General features: G+C 50.8%; 1 protein-coding gene across 2 annotated transcripts in view; it reads left to right on the top strand.

Moving 5' to 3' along the window:
- The window catches only part of TTLL5 (tubulin tyrosine ligase like 5), a 102,678-nt gene that overhangs the window by 48,831 nt on the left and 32,778 nt on the right, over nt 1-21,069 (top strand). For both annotated transcript variants that reach the window (XM_061568449.1, XM_061568448.1), the window contains exons 23-34: nt 579-712; nt 3,439-3,559; nt 4,542-4,688; nt 5,040-5,137; nt 5,422-5,501; nt 7,178-7,285; nt 8,399-8,608; nt 8,855-9,286; nt 10,564-10,733; nt 12,055-12,293; nt 15,564-15,759; nt 16,722-16,988. In XM_061568449.1, coding sequence (XP_061424433.1) covers nt 579-712; nt 3,439-3,559; nt 4,542-4,688; nt 5,040-5,137; nt 5,422-5,501; nt 7,178-7,285; nt 8,399-8,608; nt 8,855-9,286; nt 10,564-10,733; nt 12,055-12,293; nt 15,564-15,759; nt 16,722-16,988 — 2,202 coding nt within the window. The remainder of the gene's footprint in view (nt 1-578; nt 713-3,438; nt 3,560-4,541; nt 4,689-5,039; nt 5,138-5,421; nt 5,502-7,177; nt 7,286-8,398; nt 8,609-8,854; nt 9,287-10,563; nt 10,734-12,054; nt 12,294-15,563; nt 15,760-16,721; nt 16,989-21,069) is intronic.

Genomic DNA, 21,069 nt, shown 5'->3' with positions numbered 1-21,069 from the left:
TGCCACACACATTTGATGTCACGCGGCCAATTTTATTTTGTGAAGAGCTCTGTCCTGTTGATAGAAGGCACCCACTGTGGAAATGCAGCAACTGTGCAACACCGTTCGCGTTTTGTGCCAGCCTGAATGGGCTGTCGTGAACAGCACTTTCCCCAACGGTTTACGAGGCTCAATGGGAAATCTTTGTATTTGTGTGTTTGCACTTTTCTATGTATGTGTGTGTGCATTCGTGTGCGTGTTTATGTACGCATGTTATGTGCGTATAAATATATGAAACCGCAGTTTTTCTAACAAAAACAAGCCACCTCATTGAGGCTGACAGGTAGCTAAACAAGCGCACGGTAATGATTAAAGGACGTTTATTTACACAGCTCCTCGGAGAATTTCCCCCTGAAATGAATAAATAACTCTGCAAAAACAAACATCTCAAGTATTAATTTCCGTTACTAAAACGGGCGTCCATTTTTCAAAAGCGTGGCACATTTTTAAGCTAATTTTGGTAACAGCGGAGTTTTGAAAAGTCATCGTCATCAATTTATTATATGCCCTTTGCTTTGTTAATTTGGCTCAATTAACAGATCCAGACTGCGGTTGCCAAGGAGACCATTGTTGCCAGGGAGACGAGGGATGTCGCACAGAAGGCGCCGAGACGGGACGAGGCTCGGCCCAAGGACGCCGTCCTGCGAGCCCTGCTCTCTGGAGGGAACCTCAGGTAACGCTGATGTCACCATCGTTAATATCTCGCCACCATGGGGCGCCATCGTGGCCACATGTTAACTACCTCGCTTGGTATACAGGAGGTGTGGGTCCGATCCTGACCTGACGCCTGCTGCTGTGTATTTGGAGTTTGCATGTTCTCCCCGTGTCCGCGTGTATTTTTCTCCGATTCTTCCGGGTTTTCCCTCCACGTTTAGAAACACGCATTTCGAGTATTTGGCTGCTAGAAATTTTCACGTGATGATAAGTCACTTCGTTTGGCTGTCGTTTGTGACCAGGTCACTTCTGAATAAGAGCTATATAACTCAGTGGGCCTTACCTGTTAAAAATAAAATATAGTTTATCGTTTACTTTTAGTTTATCGCTTCATTCCTTCTGCCAGATCCTGCAATGGTTGCACAGGCGGTCCCTGACTTCCAATGTCTGCTGGAGCTTTCGGCCTTGTCTCGGTCCCACAGTTGACACGTTCTTCAAGGATGACTCTTACAGTCTCGTTTCCGCCACCACCACCACCACCACCACCTGGCTTGAGTTCTCCTTGGTCGCTGACCCCTAGGTGCCACTCCCAGTGCCTGTCTCGGTGACCTGCCCTCCACCCCCGCCCTAGACAAGTGTGTTCCACACTTTGACTTAACTTAACATCAAATGAGGGACATTGGCCTCTGTCAAAGGAATGTGGAATTTTTCCCCTCTGGTTCAGAACCACCCAACGGAGATGAGCACCGCTTAATTCTCATTTAATAATTGAGACACCTTGAACACCTTGAGTTGGTTTAGTTACCACCAACAATATTAAAACCATCATTGTGGTTCCAGTATCGCTCCAGCGCGCATGACCATATCGCACAGAATTCACCCAGTCTCATCAGATCTTCGAAGATAAGCAGGGTTAGACCTGGATCGCGCTTGGGGTGGGTGACCAAGAGGCACCAACAGATTTTCATTGGCTGCTGCTGTCAAGCTATGTGGTGGGAACCAGAAGGCAGTGCGGCAAAATCTGTCATTGTGCTGTACGTCCGGGGTCCCATGCTTATCATCCCGACCTTCACCAAACCGCACTGACCCAGCGTAGGTAAGTACGGTCAAATCACCCAATCCCACAACTCGCACGGGTGTGGGGAAGCCTTCATCCAGCATTGGATACATAGACAAAGATCCCCTGTATAGCCTGAACAGGCTATTGGGACAAGTGCTGTTCGCGAGCACCTATGAAGGCTGGCACGGCACACGAGGGGGTGGGTGGCCAACATCACGCCCAGCCGCCTTTGTCTCCCCAGTGGTGATGTTTACACACCACACTGGGTACTCATTTAAGGCTGAGTCGACCTCGGGGAGACCCATGATTGGTTCAGATAATCGTCACTGGTGTTGGCCATAAGCGGGAATCTAACTCAGGTCGCCGGGTTCGTAATGCAGCGCGCTAACCGCTACACTACCGCTCTCCACAGCATGTACATAGTTCCACTAAATCACATTGTAGTGTAATCCAAAATGAAATACCATGCCTCCCTACTCTTTTCATTTTTTCGCTTCTACCGGTTTCGTGGAATTGTACTCATTAAGCCCTGCAAGTTCCAACAAACCCATTAATCTCCGCACCTCCGCTACTGCCAATGACCACTCCCTTCCATGGGTGTTGCATAATAATAATAATAGGAGCAACAGTAATGGGGGTGCCGTTTCTTGGCTCAGGTTTTAATCGGAAAAATGTGAAGAGCTCTGTGGTTTTATCAGGATACTCGGTCTTTAGAGTTGCCAAGGCTGATAATTTAGCCGTCTTAGTATGCGCTGGAGCCAGTCATTCTTTGCGGCAGGAGAAATGTTTGTGTTAATTCATGTAAAGCACCTCCGCCCACCCAGTCTTAGACATTAGTAAACTTGGAAGTTTGCCCGTGTGCTGGCCTGGCCAATAACGCCTTAAAGTATTCCGTTTATCTCGATTCTTAGTCAAGAGGCTATGGCCAAATCGCCCGGAATGCGAACAAGCTCATCAGCCCTTGGTGCTATAAACCGGCACTAATTATTATTACCACGTTATTATTATTATATTGTTATCTCACAAGCTAAGTGGGGGTTGATCCCAGATAGTGCTTGGATTGTTGACCACCATACACAAACAGGTTGTCATGAGGATACACGGAGGACAGTACGGCAATAGCCATTGTATTCTACTTCTATGCTTCCACGTCTTCCTAAATCCAGCGCTGGCCAGCGTGGTGAAGTCGGGTCAAATAACCCTGACTACCCACAAAGGCATGGGGTGCCCATTGTCCAGCAGTGGATTGACAATAAGGGCTGTGCCTATTTCTGAAGGTCGATATGTCCTCCTCCTTCGAACGAGCATTCTTCATCTCCATTGGCAGCCTTCGGCCAGTTGTGGAACCTTCACATTTCTATTTGTGGGAACCATTTCATCGCAGGACATTCGTTGTTTTGCTTTCACACAGTGGAAGTAATCTTTCTTGTCGTGTCTTGGAGGGACTAGTGGCTGATTTGAGCTTCGACTGGGGTGAGAACTTGTGAATGGGAACATGAACTTAGCCTGCTGGCCTCCCCTAAGGTCGGCTTGGCCTAAAACGAGGACCTCGTGCGGTGCGTTAATATCAGCATTAGAGACACAAGGGTGTTCAAGAGTGGCGCTTCACACACAGCTCTCCCCATGTCCCATTAAGGCCTTAATGGGTGCTCGCTAACAGAGACATTTGTTTTTGTATGACACAGCAAGGTGCAGGCGCGACAGGCCTTTGCTGCATACTTGTCTCGAGTCCAGCAGCGACTTGTGCAGGAGAGCAGGGAGCCCGCTTCCTCTGAGCCTCCGCTGCCCACGGACACCGAACAAATGGTACGAGTGTGTGTGTGAGTCAAAGACAAAGATCCCCTGTACAGCCTTAACAGACTCTATGAAAGCAAGCACGGCACGCGAGGGGATGGGTAGCCAGCACCACACCTGACCGCCTTTGTCTCCGTAGTGGCAATGCTTTCACACTGCATCAAATATTAATTTGAGGCTGAGCTCACCTCAGGGAAGCCCAGGATAAGTTAAGATATTACTCGTGTTGGCCATGAGTTGGGTTCGTAGAGCAGCGGGATGACCGCTACACTACCGCTCCGTATTATGAGGGGCGGTGGTGCAGGGCTGGTTACCCACCCCCTCGTGTGCTGTGCCAGCCTTCATAGGTGCTTGCTAACAGCACTTGCTCCAACAGTCTGTTGAGGCTATATGGGGGATCTTTGTTTTTGTGCGCGAGTGAGCCATACCGCTGGCACTCTGCGCTACAAAATCCAAAGACCCGAGTTTGGTTCCCGCTCACGGCCAACACCAGTGACGATTATCTGAACCCGGTCGTGGGCCTCCCCTAGATCGACTCAGCCTTAAATGATTGCCTGATGTGGTGTGTAAAGATCTGCATTGGAGAGACAAAGACGGCCGAGTTTGGTGGCCTCCACATAACCCTCTTGTGGGCCGTACCAACACATGACGTTCCCCATGAGCAAAGAGCATCACGGAGGGCTTCCCTTGTAAACAAGGCAGAACGATGCCGCTACTGCTGTAGTAGTTATAATTGTGTTATCAGAGTGTGCTCTGTAATGGCTTGTGTATTTTCTCCACGTGCAAATATTTAATACATTTATGATGGTGATATCGTTTGAGTCGTCAAAGCCGGCCGAACGTGAGTACTCGGCACATGGAGGCCGATCGCAGTCCTGGTGAGTCGAGGGTGGTTGAGCGCACGCGGCTCCGACCACATTGCCCCCCTTGTCCTCCGTGCTGCGACGGCCCTTAAGAGGCACTCGCTAACCGCGCCATGCTTTGCCGGCCACAGGACCTGGTGGTGCGTTTCCTGCGCCGCGCGGCCGATAACCTCCAGGCTCCCGTGCGCGTCGCGCTGCCCGGGCGCCGGCTGCCCCCGGCCGACCGCAAGCGCGTCCTGTCGGGGCAGCTCGGGATCTTCCTGCTGCACTACAAACGGGTGGGCAGCGGCGCGACTGCCACTCCACCCAGTGACGGCGTCAGAACCGCCACCAACATCACTACCAATTCTACCACTACCACCGCTACTGCCAATAGCACCATCACCGCAACCACCACCATCATCACCACCACAAATAACACCACAGCTTTGACTGCCCACCCCTACCGCTGTCACCGCTGCCAATAATTATATCTTCGGCAGCAGCTCTACCACGACGACTGTGACCAACACAACTACCACCACCTCCGCCACCATCACTACCATCACCACCACCGCCACAACTACCACCACCACTTCTGTGGCTGCAGCACTCGCCCTGTGCTCTCTCGCCGCATGCGTAACCGGCAGGAGACAGAGCTGATGACCCAGCGCTCCACCAAGGATGGAAAACTCGGAGCAGACACGCTGCCTCCCGAGATGTTCCACCGCTTCATGGACAGTGCGAGGTAAGGAGACTCGGGATCATCATGAGGCCATTAGCCATTCTCCCCCCAGCAGTTATAATTGTCATCAATTAGCAGGTTTCATTTGCGATTTGATCTCATGGCATTATGACCGCAGCAACACCCAACCAGTTAAAATAATAATAATGATGATACTCACATTTTTCTTTCATACAACTCAGCTTATGTCATTGTGTATGTTCTGGTGTTACGGTACATATGGTGGCATTGTGATATGATGGTGTATGTTGTGTTTGGCGCGATGTTGTGTGTGCCATGTGGCTTAGTGAGGGGGAGCTGGAGGAAGTTCTCACTCAGTATACGCACAAGAACCGCTCTGCGAGTGTCTTCCTGGGCACACGGAATAGTGAGAGACTCGTTCACTCGCTAACGCACTCACCTGCCCACCGACCGATCCGCCCACACGCACTCGCGAACACACGCACTCGCCTATGCATTCACTCACTCTCCCACTCACTCACTATTTTGCATATTCACTTACAGTTTCATGAAAAAAATTATTCACTTCCTCATCAACCTACTTGCCTACCTACCCATTCAGTAAGACACTCCATCACTCACACGTCTGCTCATTTGCACACTTAAATGTACGCAAAGACTCTCACACTCAATTGCACACTGGAAAACTCACCGAATACCTTACGGACACACACACACGCTCATGCGCTCACACACTCCTGCAAACACAAAAGACGGCTCCCCCATATAGCCTTAACAGACTGTTGGGGCAAGTGCTGTTAGTGATCACCTATGAAGGCCGGCACCATAGACGCGGGGGTGGGTGGCCACACCATGCCCGACCGCCTTTGTCTCCCCAGCAGAGGTCACAACCGGGTACCCGATACCCGTACCCTACCCGATACCCGGCTATCCGTACCCAGCCGGGTACGGGTACGGGTACCCGTTTGCGACCCTGGTGCGACCGGGTACGGGTAAGGAATCAAAACCCGTTTGCAACCTCTGCTCCCCAGTGGCGATGTTTTTACACACCGCACCAGGTACTTATTTGGGGCTGAGTCGACCTAGAGGAGGCCCAGGAGCGGTTTAGATAATCTTCACTGGTGTTTACCGTGAGCGGGAATCGAACCCGAGTCGCCGGGTTCGTAGCGCAGCACACTAACCGCTACAATCCCGCTCCCTGTCACACACACACAAGCACTCATGCACACACGTGCTCACAGGTCGAGAATGCCTCTTGTTGGAGGAGTATTTCACATTTGCTGCCGTTTGGCACAGTTGTCCATGAGCCAAAACCACCGTTAATATTTTAGAGGCTTTAACTTAAATACCGCTAAGAATGTGTGGTGTGCAGACTAAACACTTTACAGATATACATGCTCTCGCACACGCAAGATACAAAGGACACCCTCTTAAGCCCTATGAAGTGTAGAGACGAGCCCTGTTCACGGGCACCCTTGTAAGGTCAGCAGAGTAAATGAGGCACAGTTTCCACCACACATACATCGATGACTTTGTCTCCCCATTGCTGCTATTTTCATAAATCACATCATCATCATCATCAGTCGCGATCAATCCATTGGTGGCTGAAGGCCTCCCTAAACCTGCACTTCCTTTTCGCGTGGTTGGCTACATGGTATGACGTTCAAGATACATACATACAAGCCGCAGCCAGCTCTCGTGGTTTTGTGATGTACAAATTAATTAACCCCCTGCTTGTGCTGGACATGGCAAGGAGGTTGAACACAGCTCGTTGGCATTGTAGCGCAGTGCGCTAACCACTGCACCACCGCTCACCGCCGCGCCACCTTACACAGACAGACACACGTTTTGTCAACACCAAAGGGAGGGCTCTCATCCAGCAGTGGCATGACAAAGAGGAGTCTACGTACGTGTACCTACCGCTAGTGTTAAACGCTAAATACAAACGCGGCGTTCTTACATAACAGAGGGTTTTCTTTGGTTAGATCGCGTAAATATAAATGTGTCGTTAAACCTGCCACCACCCGACACGGCCAATTAGTAAGGCGTTCTTACAGCTGACGCTTCGTGCCCCCATGCCAGGTAACGCAGAGGGAGATCCCAAAGGCCTCCCCGAGACCCCCTCAGACTTGGCCCCGGCTGGCAATGTGGAGAAGGCCAAGAGTGAGAGCAACGTCCTGGCTGGCTCCGGTGAGTCCACGCTGGCTGCCCGCGGGAGCCGTAGGACGGTCGCAGCGCCGGCCGCCCCTCTCGCTCCTCCACCTCGGCTCTTTAAGTCCGCTCTCAAAGCACGGGTCTCCCTTGCAATGCATTTTCAAAATGCGCGCGGCTTGTGAAAGCAATAGCGTTTGTGGTGAAAAGTTGCAACGCCGAATGATTAATACGCGAGTGTGGTGTGATGATTTATGGCACGGAGCAGGGGTGGGAAAGCTTTTCCTTGCTGAGGATCGAATGGGATTTTCAAATATCCTTGGCAGGCCACGTATTAACACACACAGCTTAGTCACTTTTCTCACTCTGAGAGAGAGGCCCTTGCAGTGAGACGGATGACTGGACTGAGCAGTCTAAAATTAGAGGCAGTGTTGCCAGGTGGAAAACATTCCCCCTCCCCGTACCTGCTTAATGCAGCTAAGATGCTTGCTGTGACGGATTAATATCGATGGGGTAGGCCTCGCGTGGCCCTGGGCCGCGTAAAATGAAGTCGGGGCGGGGTTGGGGGGGCGTGTGCGGCCCGCGCACCGCACGTTCCCCGCCCGTAATCTGTAGATTTATTACACGGTGCCTGGGAGCGGCTCTTTGATGAAATGGATAACATTAGCATGGGCGCTATTTACCATTTATTGCTTTTATTTTGCTGACCCCAGAGGATTGAAAGCCCGAGTCGGCCCCCTGACCGAAGATCCCTGTTTCGTAATTCTTCTCTGGTGCCACTCGGGCGCCACGGCGGCTATCAGATGTTAATTACCTCGCCTGGTATTCAGGAGGTCGTGGGTTCGATCCCGACCCTGATGTCTGTATATTTGGAGTTTGCATGTTCTCCCTGTGGTCGTGTGGATTTTTTTCTGGGTACTCTGAATTTTCCCTCCACATTTTAGAAACGTGTGTTTAGAGTATTTGGCTGCTATACATTTCCACATGATAAACCACATCGTCGTTAGAGCTATCATTTGTGATAGCCAGGTTGCTTCTGAAAAAGAGCTATAATAGCTCGGTGGGCTTCACCTAGTAAAATAAAAAATAGTTCATAGGCTCCAACCTCCCTGACACGCACATTCGGCATGTATGAACACGATGTGGGCACAGGAACGCACCATCGCGAAACAGGAGCGGCGGTGGTGGCATCAAAACCACCCCAGTACCCTCAGCCGGCGTGGCAGAGCCTCCCCACACAGGGCGCTCCGAGCGCCGGTGACCCAGGATCCTGGGAGAACCACGGCGCTCCTTCCGCCCCAGTTGTCGCCGCCACGCACGTGCCCGGCTCGGCAGGGGGCTCGAAGGACGGGTGCCGTAAAGGTACGGTGTGCGCAGGTGGCTCGGGGGAGAGGTTGAAGAAAGATGCGGCCCACAGACAGACGACCGCTGTTTTATAGCTGATGCACGCCCAGGATGCGTGGCAGGCACGGGATGTCTGAAGCTTCGTTATTGAGAAAAAAACTATTTAAAGTATTCGCCGTGTGATTTTCAGGGCCGCTGCCACAGCACCAGACTGCGTGGGCACCACGCTGCATTTCCTGTCTCTCTCGTGCCTCTTGCCCACAGACGGTGGCACAAATACTGACAGATTGACCCAGCATGCAGCAGTGCCAGCAAGTGCCTCTCCCTGCGCTTCCAACTCCTCCACTCGTGCCGCTTCAATGGAGCTCCAGCTCTTGCCAAACGGCGACAGTCGCCGTGGTAGCGGCAGCGGCATCGGCGTCTCCGGTTCGGGCCCGAGCTCGGGGTCATCCCCGGTCACCGGCTCTCGGTCGTCGCCTCCAAGCGTGCCGGAGACCTCGGCCGCTACCGCTCTGGGGCAGCCGCTGACGGTCGCGGCAGTAAAGGCGGCAGCGGCGGCGGCAGCAGCAGGTGGCGGCAGTGGCGTCCGATTCGGGGTGTGGGCGAACTCGCACACGGGGCAGCTGGCGTCGTCGGTTCGTTCTGCCGCGACCATTTACAGCCAGCGGCTGGGACGGCCGGCCTCCGCCAAAGTGGGTGAGCAATTCCTCGCTATGAATGCAACGATGTCGCGTATCCAAACATCCACTCGCTACCCCTCGTTGTCCGCATGGGCGACATCCTTCCCGGTTCAAGTTCAGGCTTCAGATGCTTTTAAGCAGCACAGCAAATGCGGCTATCCCCTACACCGATGGACCATTCTCCTTTCATATGGCTGATGTAGATGCAGAGCAACAACTCCAACTACACATTCAGGTGATCATGCCAGAAAAACCGCGTCAGCAGTGAGCGGAGTGCATCACCGTGATGTACGGTCTGTTCTGGATGACCACAGTCACATACTGAAGAGTTTTTAAGTTTCCATTTGTGTACTAGGGATCAACATCTGCCGTGGTTTGTGCAGTGGATGCGGTTTTGGAGATTATGAATGGCCCATAATGCGATTGCAGTCTCAAACCATGAAGCACAAAGGGTAATACCGCTGCCCATGTCAATCATTCGCCGCCAACATTTCAGATATTCCCCAGGTTAATCCTGAAGCCATCCACTGGCTCATTCGCTAAGAACATCAACGCTGCTGACCGACTCCCCGCCATGCAATAGAAGCAGGGGGGCGGAGGAGCCATTCGAAACATGAGGGTGATGAGCAGGTTTTGTGATTACACCAATCAGGTTTTGTGATTACACGATGAGTTCTGGCCGTTACTTGTTCAAATCCACGCACTCCTCTGTTGGGATCTGGATATTGCAGTTTTACATCCTGAAACTGTGTCTGTGTGTGACCAAATCACACAATTTTGTCAGATTCACAATCTAAGAATACTTAATGCCTACTAATGCTTGGGTGGCCGCAGGGCTATGATCTCGCGTGTTTGCGCGCGTGCATGCGTGTGCGTATTTCGGTATTAACACGTGTGCGTGTGTTTGTTTATGGGAAGCAGTGGTGCAGCGGTTAGTGCGCTGCACTACGAACCCAGTGACCCGAGTTCGGTTCGACGCTCACGGCCAACACCAGTGACGATTATCTGAACCAGTCCTGGGCATCCCCTAGGTTAACCCCGCCTCAAATGAGTAGCTGGTGAAGTGTGCAAACATTGCCACTGGGGAAACAAATGCGGTCAGGCGTGGTGCTGGAAACCCACTCCCTTCGTGTGCCGTGCCGGCCTTCATAGGTGTTCACGAACAGAACTTGCTCCTGTACGGGAGATTTGTCTTTGTTATATTTGGGTATACACACGCGTGTGTGTGTGTCGTGTGTTTATTTATGTTAAGGCCATACAGGAGATCTTTGTGTTTGTTTGCATTGTTGACAGCGCACAGCGGTACCGGCTCGTCGCCCGTTCGGCAGCGGCCGGGAACGGCCACGGCTCTGTCCCGTGAGCAAGCGTCGTGGGGCGGCGACGCCGTCGTGGTGGCGCTGAAGCGATTGGCCGAGAAGCAGGCGTCGCGGCAGTACACGGCGGCCGGGCTGCTCGGCCAGCACGTGCGTGAGCACCCACCGCAACCTCCGCATGCACGTGCATCGAGACAAAGATCCGCCGTGAAGCTTACGCAGGCCGTCGGGGGCAAGTGCTTTTAGCGAACACCTTTGAAGGGCGACTCGGCATGCGAGCGGGTGGTGTGGCCAGGACCGCATGTTTCGCACCACACAGTGTACTTATTTAAGGCGGAGTCGACGTAGGGGAGGCCTTGCACAGGTTTAAATATCACCGCTGACCTTAGCCATCGCCGGGAATCGCACCCAGCCTGCCAGATTTGTAGCGCAATGCGCTAGTACCTCGCCACCAATCCGCACGCATGCACGCATGCACAAAAAAAATATAAACATGCATGGACACACATAAACATCCAAATATGTACCTATAGAGATACCCATGAACGCACACATTCAACGCATATTGGACATATTGGACAGACAGGGCGTAACGTTAGTGTAAGACTAAAAGAACACCAGAGAAATATTAACCTATCACAAACACAACTGTCGGCAGTAGCAGAACATGCATGCCAACAGGGACACTCAATTGATTTTGACAACGTGGAAGTGTTGTGTAAAACTAGTTACTACTGGCAAAGACTAATTAGAGAATCGATTGAAATTGAGAGAAACAGAAATAACTTTAATCGCTCAGACAGCTACAGGCTTAGTGCGGCCTGGAAGCGTATTATTAAATAAGATACATTACAATTACTTATAAGGGAAACAACCACTAACTGATTACTAATGTAGCATAATCACAATAAAGCACATTCCAAATGATTACTAATCTAAAACTCGCATCGTAACAATAGCCTGATTACTAATCTAGTATATAATTACAATCACTCCCCCCCTTGAATCTTTGCACCTGATGAGTTAATGAGTTAATATGCCGTCACCCTGCTGCTGCTCTATATAAGAACGGGAGACACAGGAGAGCCTCACCATTCTGGCGAATTGCCCGATGATGCTGGTTGCAATTACCAGCGAAACGTCGTACTCAAATTGTAAATGTTGTTGCTTCAACACACCGGTGGGCTAAAGCAGTGAACTATTTGTCTTTGTCAACGTGACACATTTTTACTGATTGGCCGTGTCGGGTGGTGGAGGGTTACGACACATTTATAAATAAACGCGATCTAAACCCAAAAATCGTTGATTATGCATACCACACACATGCACAAAGGTCCCTCATGTAGCCTTACAGATTTACAGATGAAGTGGTGATTGCTATTCGCGAGCACCTGTCCATTCAGCACAACACAAGGCGAGGTAGCCACAGCAACATCGGCACACAGCCACACCGTGTGTTTTTTCTCCACAGCTCGCTAACTTGAACCCGGCGGGCCGCTCATTGGTACGGCCTGAGTCTGGGCCGGCTCCCGCCCTCCACTCTGGCGGCAACGCCGCCCCGAGTCATTCTGCAACCCAGCACCTGGCCGTTAAATCGGCACCGGACTTCGGAATCTCTCACCTGCCCAGCGGCGGTGGCGGCGGCGTGCGGCAGAGTTACATCAGGAGGACAGCAGAAGGGTCGGGTCGACCCCACACCGCCGCGCTGAGGTAGCGTGGGACGCTGATTCAACATTTCAACACACTGTACGAATTAGGGGGTTAGAGCATCCGGGACAACAACCGGGGGGGGTGAGGTAAACAAACGAGGACTGCTGGCAGAGGTTTTGGGGCAAGGCGAAGGTGAGGAGAGGCGGGAAAGAGACAGACGGACAAGGCAAATGCGGCGCACAGCTCAGGGACACCCCCAGAGGAGGTCACAGAAGCACCAGGGCCACCAGGGTCACCTATGTCTAGAACCAAGGAGAATCGGGGATCCAGGATCAGGGTCCACCACCAGTCCCAGTCCAGCACCATTGGGTTGCCCCTTGGAGCTACAGGGAAGTGCTCTTGCACAAACAAACGCTAGGGGAGCCGCAGGAACATCGGAGGACGCGCTTCGTGAGTGATTCCTTCAATCGAGTCCCAGGGTAAGCATAGTCTGCGATTAGATGATATTCGCCATGGACTCTGAGAAGCAGTCGCTACACAGAGTAGGGGAAGTGGGCCAGGAGATCGGGCAGGTAATGGATACAAATTTCGTGTGAAGTTTGACTCAGCCTTTCATTTTTTTTGGGTCTTTAAAAAGAGTACTGTACTTCTTTCTGGGAAATAAATAAAAATGTCTTTCTAAGAGACTAACCCCCCCCCCCCCCCCCACTTGTTCGGGCCACCGGTGGAGATGATCGCCATTCCATTGCATGGTGAAAGACGCTGATCTGGAAATTGTTGACACCATTCGTTAATGCGTGACCGGTGTCGGGTACTCGTGTAATGTAGTAGGTCGTTCGAAAGGCACGCGCAATTTCTAATAACGTCAGAGTAGGATGGCGGGGGAAGCGGGGAGGAAAAGCAATATTTCAAATATAGTAAAAATGCAACCACTTCAAATAACGTGAGGCACTCGTATGTGGGCAGTGAAGTCATGCCGAGCGTGGGAGGGAGTTGGGTTTTCAGCTGCGCAGAAACCCCAGAAATAGCGGGCAGCGTCCGGGCCTTTGGGCATCGCCCACGTCTGAGGGAGGGGTCGTCACCCGAGGTCCTGTTGGAACCGGCGCGGAGGGATGCGTCGCGTGCAGTTGAATAATGCGTGCACAGACGAGAGGGTCATTCAGTCTCTAGGAGAGGATTAGCAAACGAGAGAGAGAAGATTGGACACACGTTTTCATCTTGTTCTATATTCAGGAATCCTCGGATAAGCCCATGGTCAAATCAGCCAGAATGCACCTGGCCTTGTTGTATCTTAGAAGTTAAAGCAGGGCAGAGCCTGCACAGTGCTTGGGATGGGTGACCACTGCACTAGCGGGTGTGATAGGCTGCTGTTTGGCTACATTAAAGGCAATACAGATCCACTGTTGTACCGTACTATGCTCCAATGTCTATTCTGCCCGCCTTGACAAATCAGCACTGACCAACGTGGTGATGTATAGTTAAATAACCCCCACGAACCTGCTCGGAGTGGGGAAGGTCTCATCCAGTCGAGGATTGTTAAAAAGGGCAGTACATGTTCTCGGATAGACTGGTCCCTGCCATGGGAATGTTCAATTTCCACGATTGGCTTATGAATTTCAGTGGAGAGCGGGGTGACAATTTGACCGCTAATTTTTGTTATCCAGGAAATCCCCACTGAGTCCCAACACACTTGTTCAGGACATGTCTGCAGAGCATGTTTGGCCAGTTTTCTTATGGAATATATTTGAGCTTAGGTCGAAACGTGTGTGCTCATACCCATAACATAACACTTACGAATCCACGCAGGTGCATTAGCATCTTTCTTTCTGTACCGCCACCTATTGGCTTCCTCAGCCCATCCCTGGTCGCTAGGCATCCGGTACATGTCAGCATCTGCACGGTTCACCAACGCCACCTCCAAAGCACTGGATTACAGGAGTGCGTCACAGCCACTACGCCCGGCTTAGTGAGATCAAAAGAGGCGATGGGACAGGAGAAAGATGTGTGGGTAAGAACCGTGCTGCTAGAGGAGAGACGGAGTGGAAAAGAGACAGTGAATTGTAGGGATTTAATGGTTCAGTTAATCATGGTCCGTGGTCCTACTTTATTATTATTATTTTGCCCTTGGAAATTATAGTGGCTGCAAGGTTATTGGGAACCATTAAGCATTTTTTTTGTGCCAGAGTGCCACTTTCATGCAGAATCCTCCTGATAAGGCATGTTGAGAGTCGGTGAAACATTTCTGGATAAACAGCATTATTTTGTTCTAGATTTGAAGCATTATTTTGATTGTGTGTTGCTGCGTATGCGGTTTCACTTTGAACTTACCGTGTTTTTACAGCGGTTTTTACCATGGATGACTGTGGCTTAGATGCGTAGCGTTGCTGGAATTGTACCGTAGTTGCGGTTTGAACCATAAACCTGCAGCCTCAAATGCAACAGATTGGACTACTCCTGGCAGTGGTTTATTAGCACAGGCCGAACATTCCGTTGTCCTCGTAAACAATCACCGCCGCAACAACTAAACGCGTGAAGCGGTGCGGTAGCGCCTGCGATTGGAGTTTCTCAACTCCCAACCGGAATGTCAACTCCCTGCTCAGGGGTCAACTGGGTCCATCCTGCTTTGGGATGATAACAATGAGAACCACTTTGTTGAAACTCCACAGTCTTCTTTGTCGTGTCTCCCATCCCAACCAGTATGGGTCTTTCTAAGAGACGTTATATGTGTTATCCTCTAAGAAACTGAAATATCCTCTATGAAACTGAAATATGTTTCTGTAAAAAATAATAATTCTAGTGCAGCACGCATTTTATCTCTTGGCAGGCCCGAGTTACTGGTGAAAATTCCATATTCACATTTCAGAGATTATTTTTGCCAAATGATGCTAATTATAACAATGCCTGCATCGAGGGAAACCTGATTGAGTCTCGTAACTTTTCAAAAGGGTTCTACGTTGGGATATTTGGCCAATTGCATTCATGAGTCACATGTGAGAGGAAGTCAAAGAACTTGAAGACAATACACGCACACGAGGGTGAGATACTCAAATATCCACAGAGGTTGATTCAAGGACCCATTACTCTTCTGCCATCGCATAGCCAACTCACAACCAAAATCTAGAACATTTGTTTTCTCAATAAAGTCCACCAGGCTTGATTCTGCTTTCTTCCCAAGATCTGATGAGACCGGCCGCATTCTGAGTGATTTGGTGATAGGCAGTGAGATCTCGCCTAGCTTTAAACAAGGCACACGAACGAATGAATGAATGTACATCTGGCAGCGTTTGTTGTAGCACGGATCACGCTGCCTGTGTGTGCCCCATCTGTCAGCTCCTCGCCAGACCCGCTAGCCGCATGGGACCGCATGTACGGGCAGCTGACGGTCCTTGCCTCGCGTCATCCTGGCGGCCACCAGCCTTACAAGCCGGATCGGGGCAGCCCATGGCACCGCCCTGACGCCAGCGGGAGGCCAAGGCAGCTCCCAGCCAGCGTCCGCAGTGACGGGGATGCGGACTTGCGCGAGACGGTGCGGTGTGTGTGTGCGATGTATGTATCTATGTTGGACTTCTTTCGCACCGTACGTAGCCAACCGTGCTAATCGGAGGTGCAAATGCGCACGGGGCGCTGCGATGTGTGCGATGCGCTACAAACCAGGTGACCCCAGTGCGGTTTACGGCCAAGGCTAACATCGGTGGAGGATATTTAAACCGGTTCTTGAACGAGTACGCCTGGTGCGGTGTAAACATCACCACTGGGGAGACAACGGTGGCTCGGCATGGTGACGGCCACCCCGCCCCCTTCTGTGCTGTTCTGACCTTAATATGGGGATCTTTGCTGGGTGCATGGGATTCATCGAGAAGTTGTGCATTAACACCATTGGAACCTCATTTGCCAGTAAAAAATATGATAATTGGTATTTTACCATTCTATCTGGCAACAAAACTGACACCTTTTTTACAAGGAGTCATGTTTGCATAGACCACAATACCTGCAATCATAATGCAAACAAAAAAACATAAGGACAGTGGATACAGAGTTATGTTTTTTGTTTGCATTATGACTGCAGGTATTGTGGTCTATGCAAACATGACTCCTTGTAAAAAAGGTGTCAGTTTTGTTGCCAGATAGAAGGGTAAAAAACCAATTATCAAGTTGTGCATTAGTCAATTAGATTGTATTTTCAAATAATCACGATCCATGCATTGTTTCATACTTGTCAGAGTCAATTTGTTTTACGATTCAGATTATTTGCAAAGGATAGAGAAAATCTGGCATATATGATCGAGTGCTGCACGATGGCTATTTTAGTGCTGTACGATGGTGTATAATGTCTAGCGATATTGGATAGTCAATTTGTTTTCAATTTCCGGCAAGCTGTAAATGAAATTTGTTATTCAGTGTTCGTACTGGCAGCCAACTCGGCACACGCTCGCTCGCCGTGCCCTGTCGACCCGCCATGCATCTCCCTTCCCGTCCTCCGCTCCCTAGGAAGCCCAAGAAGCCGTCACGCGTGTTTTCGAGTGGAAGAGTGGGGCGGGCGGAGGGCAGTGGGGGCAACATGCGGAGGACAGCCTGGCGGGGGGTGGCACGGTGCACCGGCCGGACCCGGGCCGAGCAACGCTGCAGCTGCAGCAGCAGCAACAGCAGCAGCAGAAACAGCTGCAGCAGCAGCAACAGCAGCAGCAGCAACAGCTGCAGCAGCAGCAACAGCAGCAGTCGCGGGAGCTACTGGAGACGAGCCGGGCCCGACACCTGGTGAGTCCCTGAAATAAGGAACACGTGGGGGGCGGACGAGCTGCGAGATATGACCCAGCTATAATGTGTTCTTCGCTTGTATGCATGTTGAACTTCTTTCGCACCATACGTAGCTAACTGTGCTGATCGGAGGTGCTGGGCGGAAGGACAACAAACTAAACACAAAAAGCATCGCTCCAGTGGCTTCCTGATATTGGAAGGAAGAGCGTTCCAGATGGCCGCAGAAGCGCATCTGAAAGCGCGCGATGCGATGACCGTTTGTATTCGATGACCAGCCAAAGGCCGTTGCGAGGATGGCCATTTATTTAATTAATCCGGCGGCAGAGTCTCACCTCTGCCCCCACGTGTTCTATTGGACAGGAGTTGACAGGCGACAATTGTTGACTTGTAGGGGGTTTCCTGCTTTCGGGGGAGGCTGGATGTTGGGGCCAATATTCTTAAAGGGGCCCCAATAATCGAGCATAAAAAATTTGTTGTAAATGCCATTATTTTATCAAATAATCGATTTAACCGACTAATATTCGCAGCTCTGAAGGCCACTGAGTGCGATGTCGGGGCTAGTGATTGAGCGTGCGTGGCGATGTGAAAGTGGGCAGGGCTGACGGACAGAGAGGCTGCCAGCTTTTACCATGTGTCCCGGTTGAGCCTCACAGAACATTATTAACTTCAGCACGATGCGATATGAAACGTGCGAATACGTGAAGCTGGGGGCGCACATCTCTTCTTGTGCCTCACAGTGGGATGAAGGAACATCAATTGGCAATATTAACGCTTTGAAATCTCTTGCACAACATATGCCTGTGTATAGGGCACAGCTTTCCAGTATCATTTTCCACCCAAGAGGTTAAGGATCGGACACCCCATGCAGTGCCCCCACCTCCCCACGGCCCTGCTAATCATAGCCTGGAGTCAAGGGCACCACATGGAGAGGTGGGGGCAGCAGCAGCGGCGGTGGTGGGGAGTGATGCTGGCGTGCGGGCAGTAGTGATGGTGAGCGGACAATGTTGCTAGTTAGTGGGCATTAGTGGTGGCGAGCAGGCTAGGGTGGTGGTGAGTGGGCAGTGTGGCGGTTTCACCACGGAGCGAGAGTTTTATTCAAGGCAGGCAGCTGTGTGGGCATTCGGATGTTTCCACTGGCACTTGTGAAATCCTGCTGTGTGGGGCTGTGCATAGGCAGTGCCAAACGGGGTGGGGGGGGGGGAGGGCAAAATAAGTAATATTTTTAAAAAACTTTTTTACAAACACGCTTTAATCAAATGTACCGTACGAGTAATGGCAGCACTCCACGACTTCATGAAGTGGCCCCAAAGCTTGCCATAACGTAAGGGACCGTGATGATTTACAGCCAACGTCAGTTGAGCGTGGACAATTAGAACCAAGCCGAAACATAACATATAAAAAGATTGCTTAAAAAAATATTTTTGTAATGATAGAATATAGTATTGTCACCAGTATGACATGCGTATACCAAGTTTGCAGTCGATACGACATTGGGAAGTGGGTTAAAATTGAGTTACAAGATTTGAGGATACGACAACAGACAGAGTTGAGGATACGACAGACAGAGTGAGTTAAATAAAAGCGTGTAAAAAGGGAATCGATTCATGAATTGTGACGGACTCAGTCAAACCGCTGTGTTGAGGGTGGTGCCTCGTTATGGGCCAAGTGCTAACCACCATATTATATCTTCGCCCCCTCCGTCTACGCAAAGACAAAGATCCCCCGCATAGCCTTTAACAGACTGTTAGGGCAAGTGCTATTAGCGAGCACCTATGAATGCCGGCAACGGCACACGAGGGGGTGGGTGGCCAGCAATACGCCCGGCCACCTTTGTCTCCCTATTGTTGATGTTTACACATTGCACCAGGTACTCATTTGAGGCCGAGTCGACCTAAGAGAGGCCCTGGAACCGGTTCAGATAATCGTCACTGGTGTTGACCATGAGCGGGGAATTGAACTTGGGTCACTGGGTTCGTAGCGTGGGGTGCGAACCTCTCCACCACTGCCCGCTCCATCTACACACACGCACACACTTGTGAATACTTGTACACGTTAAGCACATAGCTCGTGGGTCGTTGTTTGCTTGCTGACCAAAGGAATGTCAGCAATGTCCTCAATCCCTCCCTCAAATATTCAGAGATCCCACGTTCTGGCCGGAGGGGTGTGTTCTGTGCGCCTGCCTTTGCTCAACCGCCGCACCCCCCCCCCCTCCCCGCGTTAGCGGCTGCATGTTGTCGATATAAAAATATATCTAATGCATCCGACCAGGTGGCGCTGTGGGCACAGCGCTCGGCTCACAATCGGGCTGTAGAGTTAAAACCCTAGCCGGGGTTCAGCTCGACCAGTCGTCCACGTCCCTACGGAATCAATAAACCGCCCTCTGCTCGGTCAACTATAGTCCACGTGTGGACGGACTCGCGCTCACCATAAGGAATGTGGAACTCTTGCTCCGAGCTCAGGAGCACCCCTAGATTATTTAGATAATTTTGCTCCTGTAAATTTCGACGTGATTAGCCACTTTGTTGAGCTATCATTTGGGGTCAGGTCTCTTCTGAAAAAGAAGCTAATTGCTCAGTTGGCTTTACCTGGTATTTTATTGTGATTTGTTTTCCTTTCCTATACTCTGTACTCCAATTGTGTTGTTTTTTACTATTTGTTGTTGTAACGTTCTGACCCCCACCCCTGACTGGATATCTGTGAAAAAACAACTTGAAAGCTCTTCGGATGCCTCCAGTATAAAGCAATATTCTGATTATGATTCTGGCATTGACTATGAAACGTACCTCTGTCCACCCAGCGGAGTCAATGGGCGCACCACCGTTCATGGATAGAGCCGGTCACGTGGTGGGGTAAAGTGTGGGCACTCCCGTCTCTCCCAAGGTGCTTGGCCAGCGTAGAGGCCCTTCTGCTGGCGGTGGCGGGAGCCAGCAGTTGAAGAGCTGCGCCTTTAACCACCTTGACCTGAGAGACGAACTCATGAGGGAAGGTCACAAATGCGGTGGCCTAACGTGCGCAACCTCTTCTTTTCTACAGTTCCCCGCTCACTCTTACCGCCGATCTCGTTTTCAATCGAGCACGTATTGAGCCCCAGTTGGAAACGGCGCAGCGCCTCGGTAGGACCACAGCCTCGCCGCAGTCATTTATTTTCTTAAATTTCACTTTCAGACGTTTTCGTTTCGACCTTTACGTACCTGCCTCATATCCCATGACAGTGTCTGCCCAGGCAGCCTGCCGCCACAGAAACGCAACGCTCCCTCCCTCTTGCATATTTGTGGTGAGCTAATTTATTATTTATTACATTATATCTGTTTAACACGTAGGCTTTCCCGACCAATATCATCCATAACCCAAAAATCTCTTATACATTATATCTGCATGTATAAACCATTTACCAACCCGCATATGTTGAACTGTATGTGTCGTTGTATGCCAGGCATTGGACTGTGTGAGGCCATAATAGTGAGAATAAATAAGCTGCAGCCCCTTGTCAATATACTTGTGGATGAAGGCCTCCTCGTGTTGTATCAGAAGCGGGGGGGTTATTTGACCATACTTCACCACATCGGTCCACGCAGGCTGGTGCAGGGCTTGCTGAGGACCAGTTCGGATATCACTCGCCACTGCTGTTGTTAGCCTTGGTCGGGAATCGAACTGGGATTGTTACGTTCGTAGCGCAGCGTGTAAACCGCTGCACCACCGCTATCCCGTGCATCGCAGACACAATTCGATTTATTTTTGTGATGTCAGCTGCTCAGATTTTCTCTCTCCACGTGCTTCTATTCTGTGCCTCTTCTCTCGTCACATCCACTGCCCTCGTATCTCATTCGACCGCATCCTCCCATCTCGTCCTCGGTCTCCGTCCTCTACTCCTCTGCACCAGTGGCATCTTCACAGACTTTCTCATTACATCTTCTTCACCCCCTTCTCAGACAAGCCCAGACCACCTAAGTCTCGCCTTCCCTGCCTTTTCACGAATATTAGTATCCCCTAGAGCTCTGTCTTCTTCGTTCTGCCTCATTTGCCGTATCAACATTTATTCCATCCGTCCTTTTATGCACTCTTTCATTAGCTTGCTGTTATT

Source organism: Lethenteron reissneri, chromosome 41 (assembly GCF_015708825.2).
Source record: "Lethenteron reissneri isolate LAM-NWPU_2019-01 chromosome 41, ASM1570882v1, whole genome shotgun sequence".
Lineage (NCBI taxonomy): Eukaryota > Metazoa > Chordata > Hyperoartia > Petromyzontiformes > Petromyzontidae > Lethenteron > Lethenteron reissneri.
Note: the sequence above shows the minus strand (reverse complement) of the source record. Positions and strands in the feature narration are given on the sequence as shown.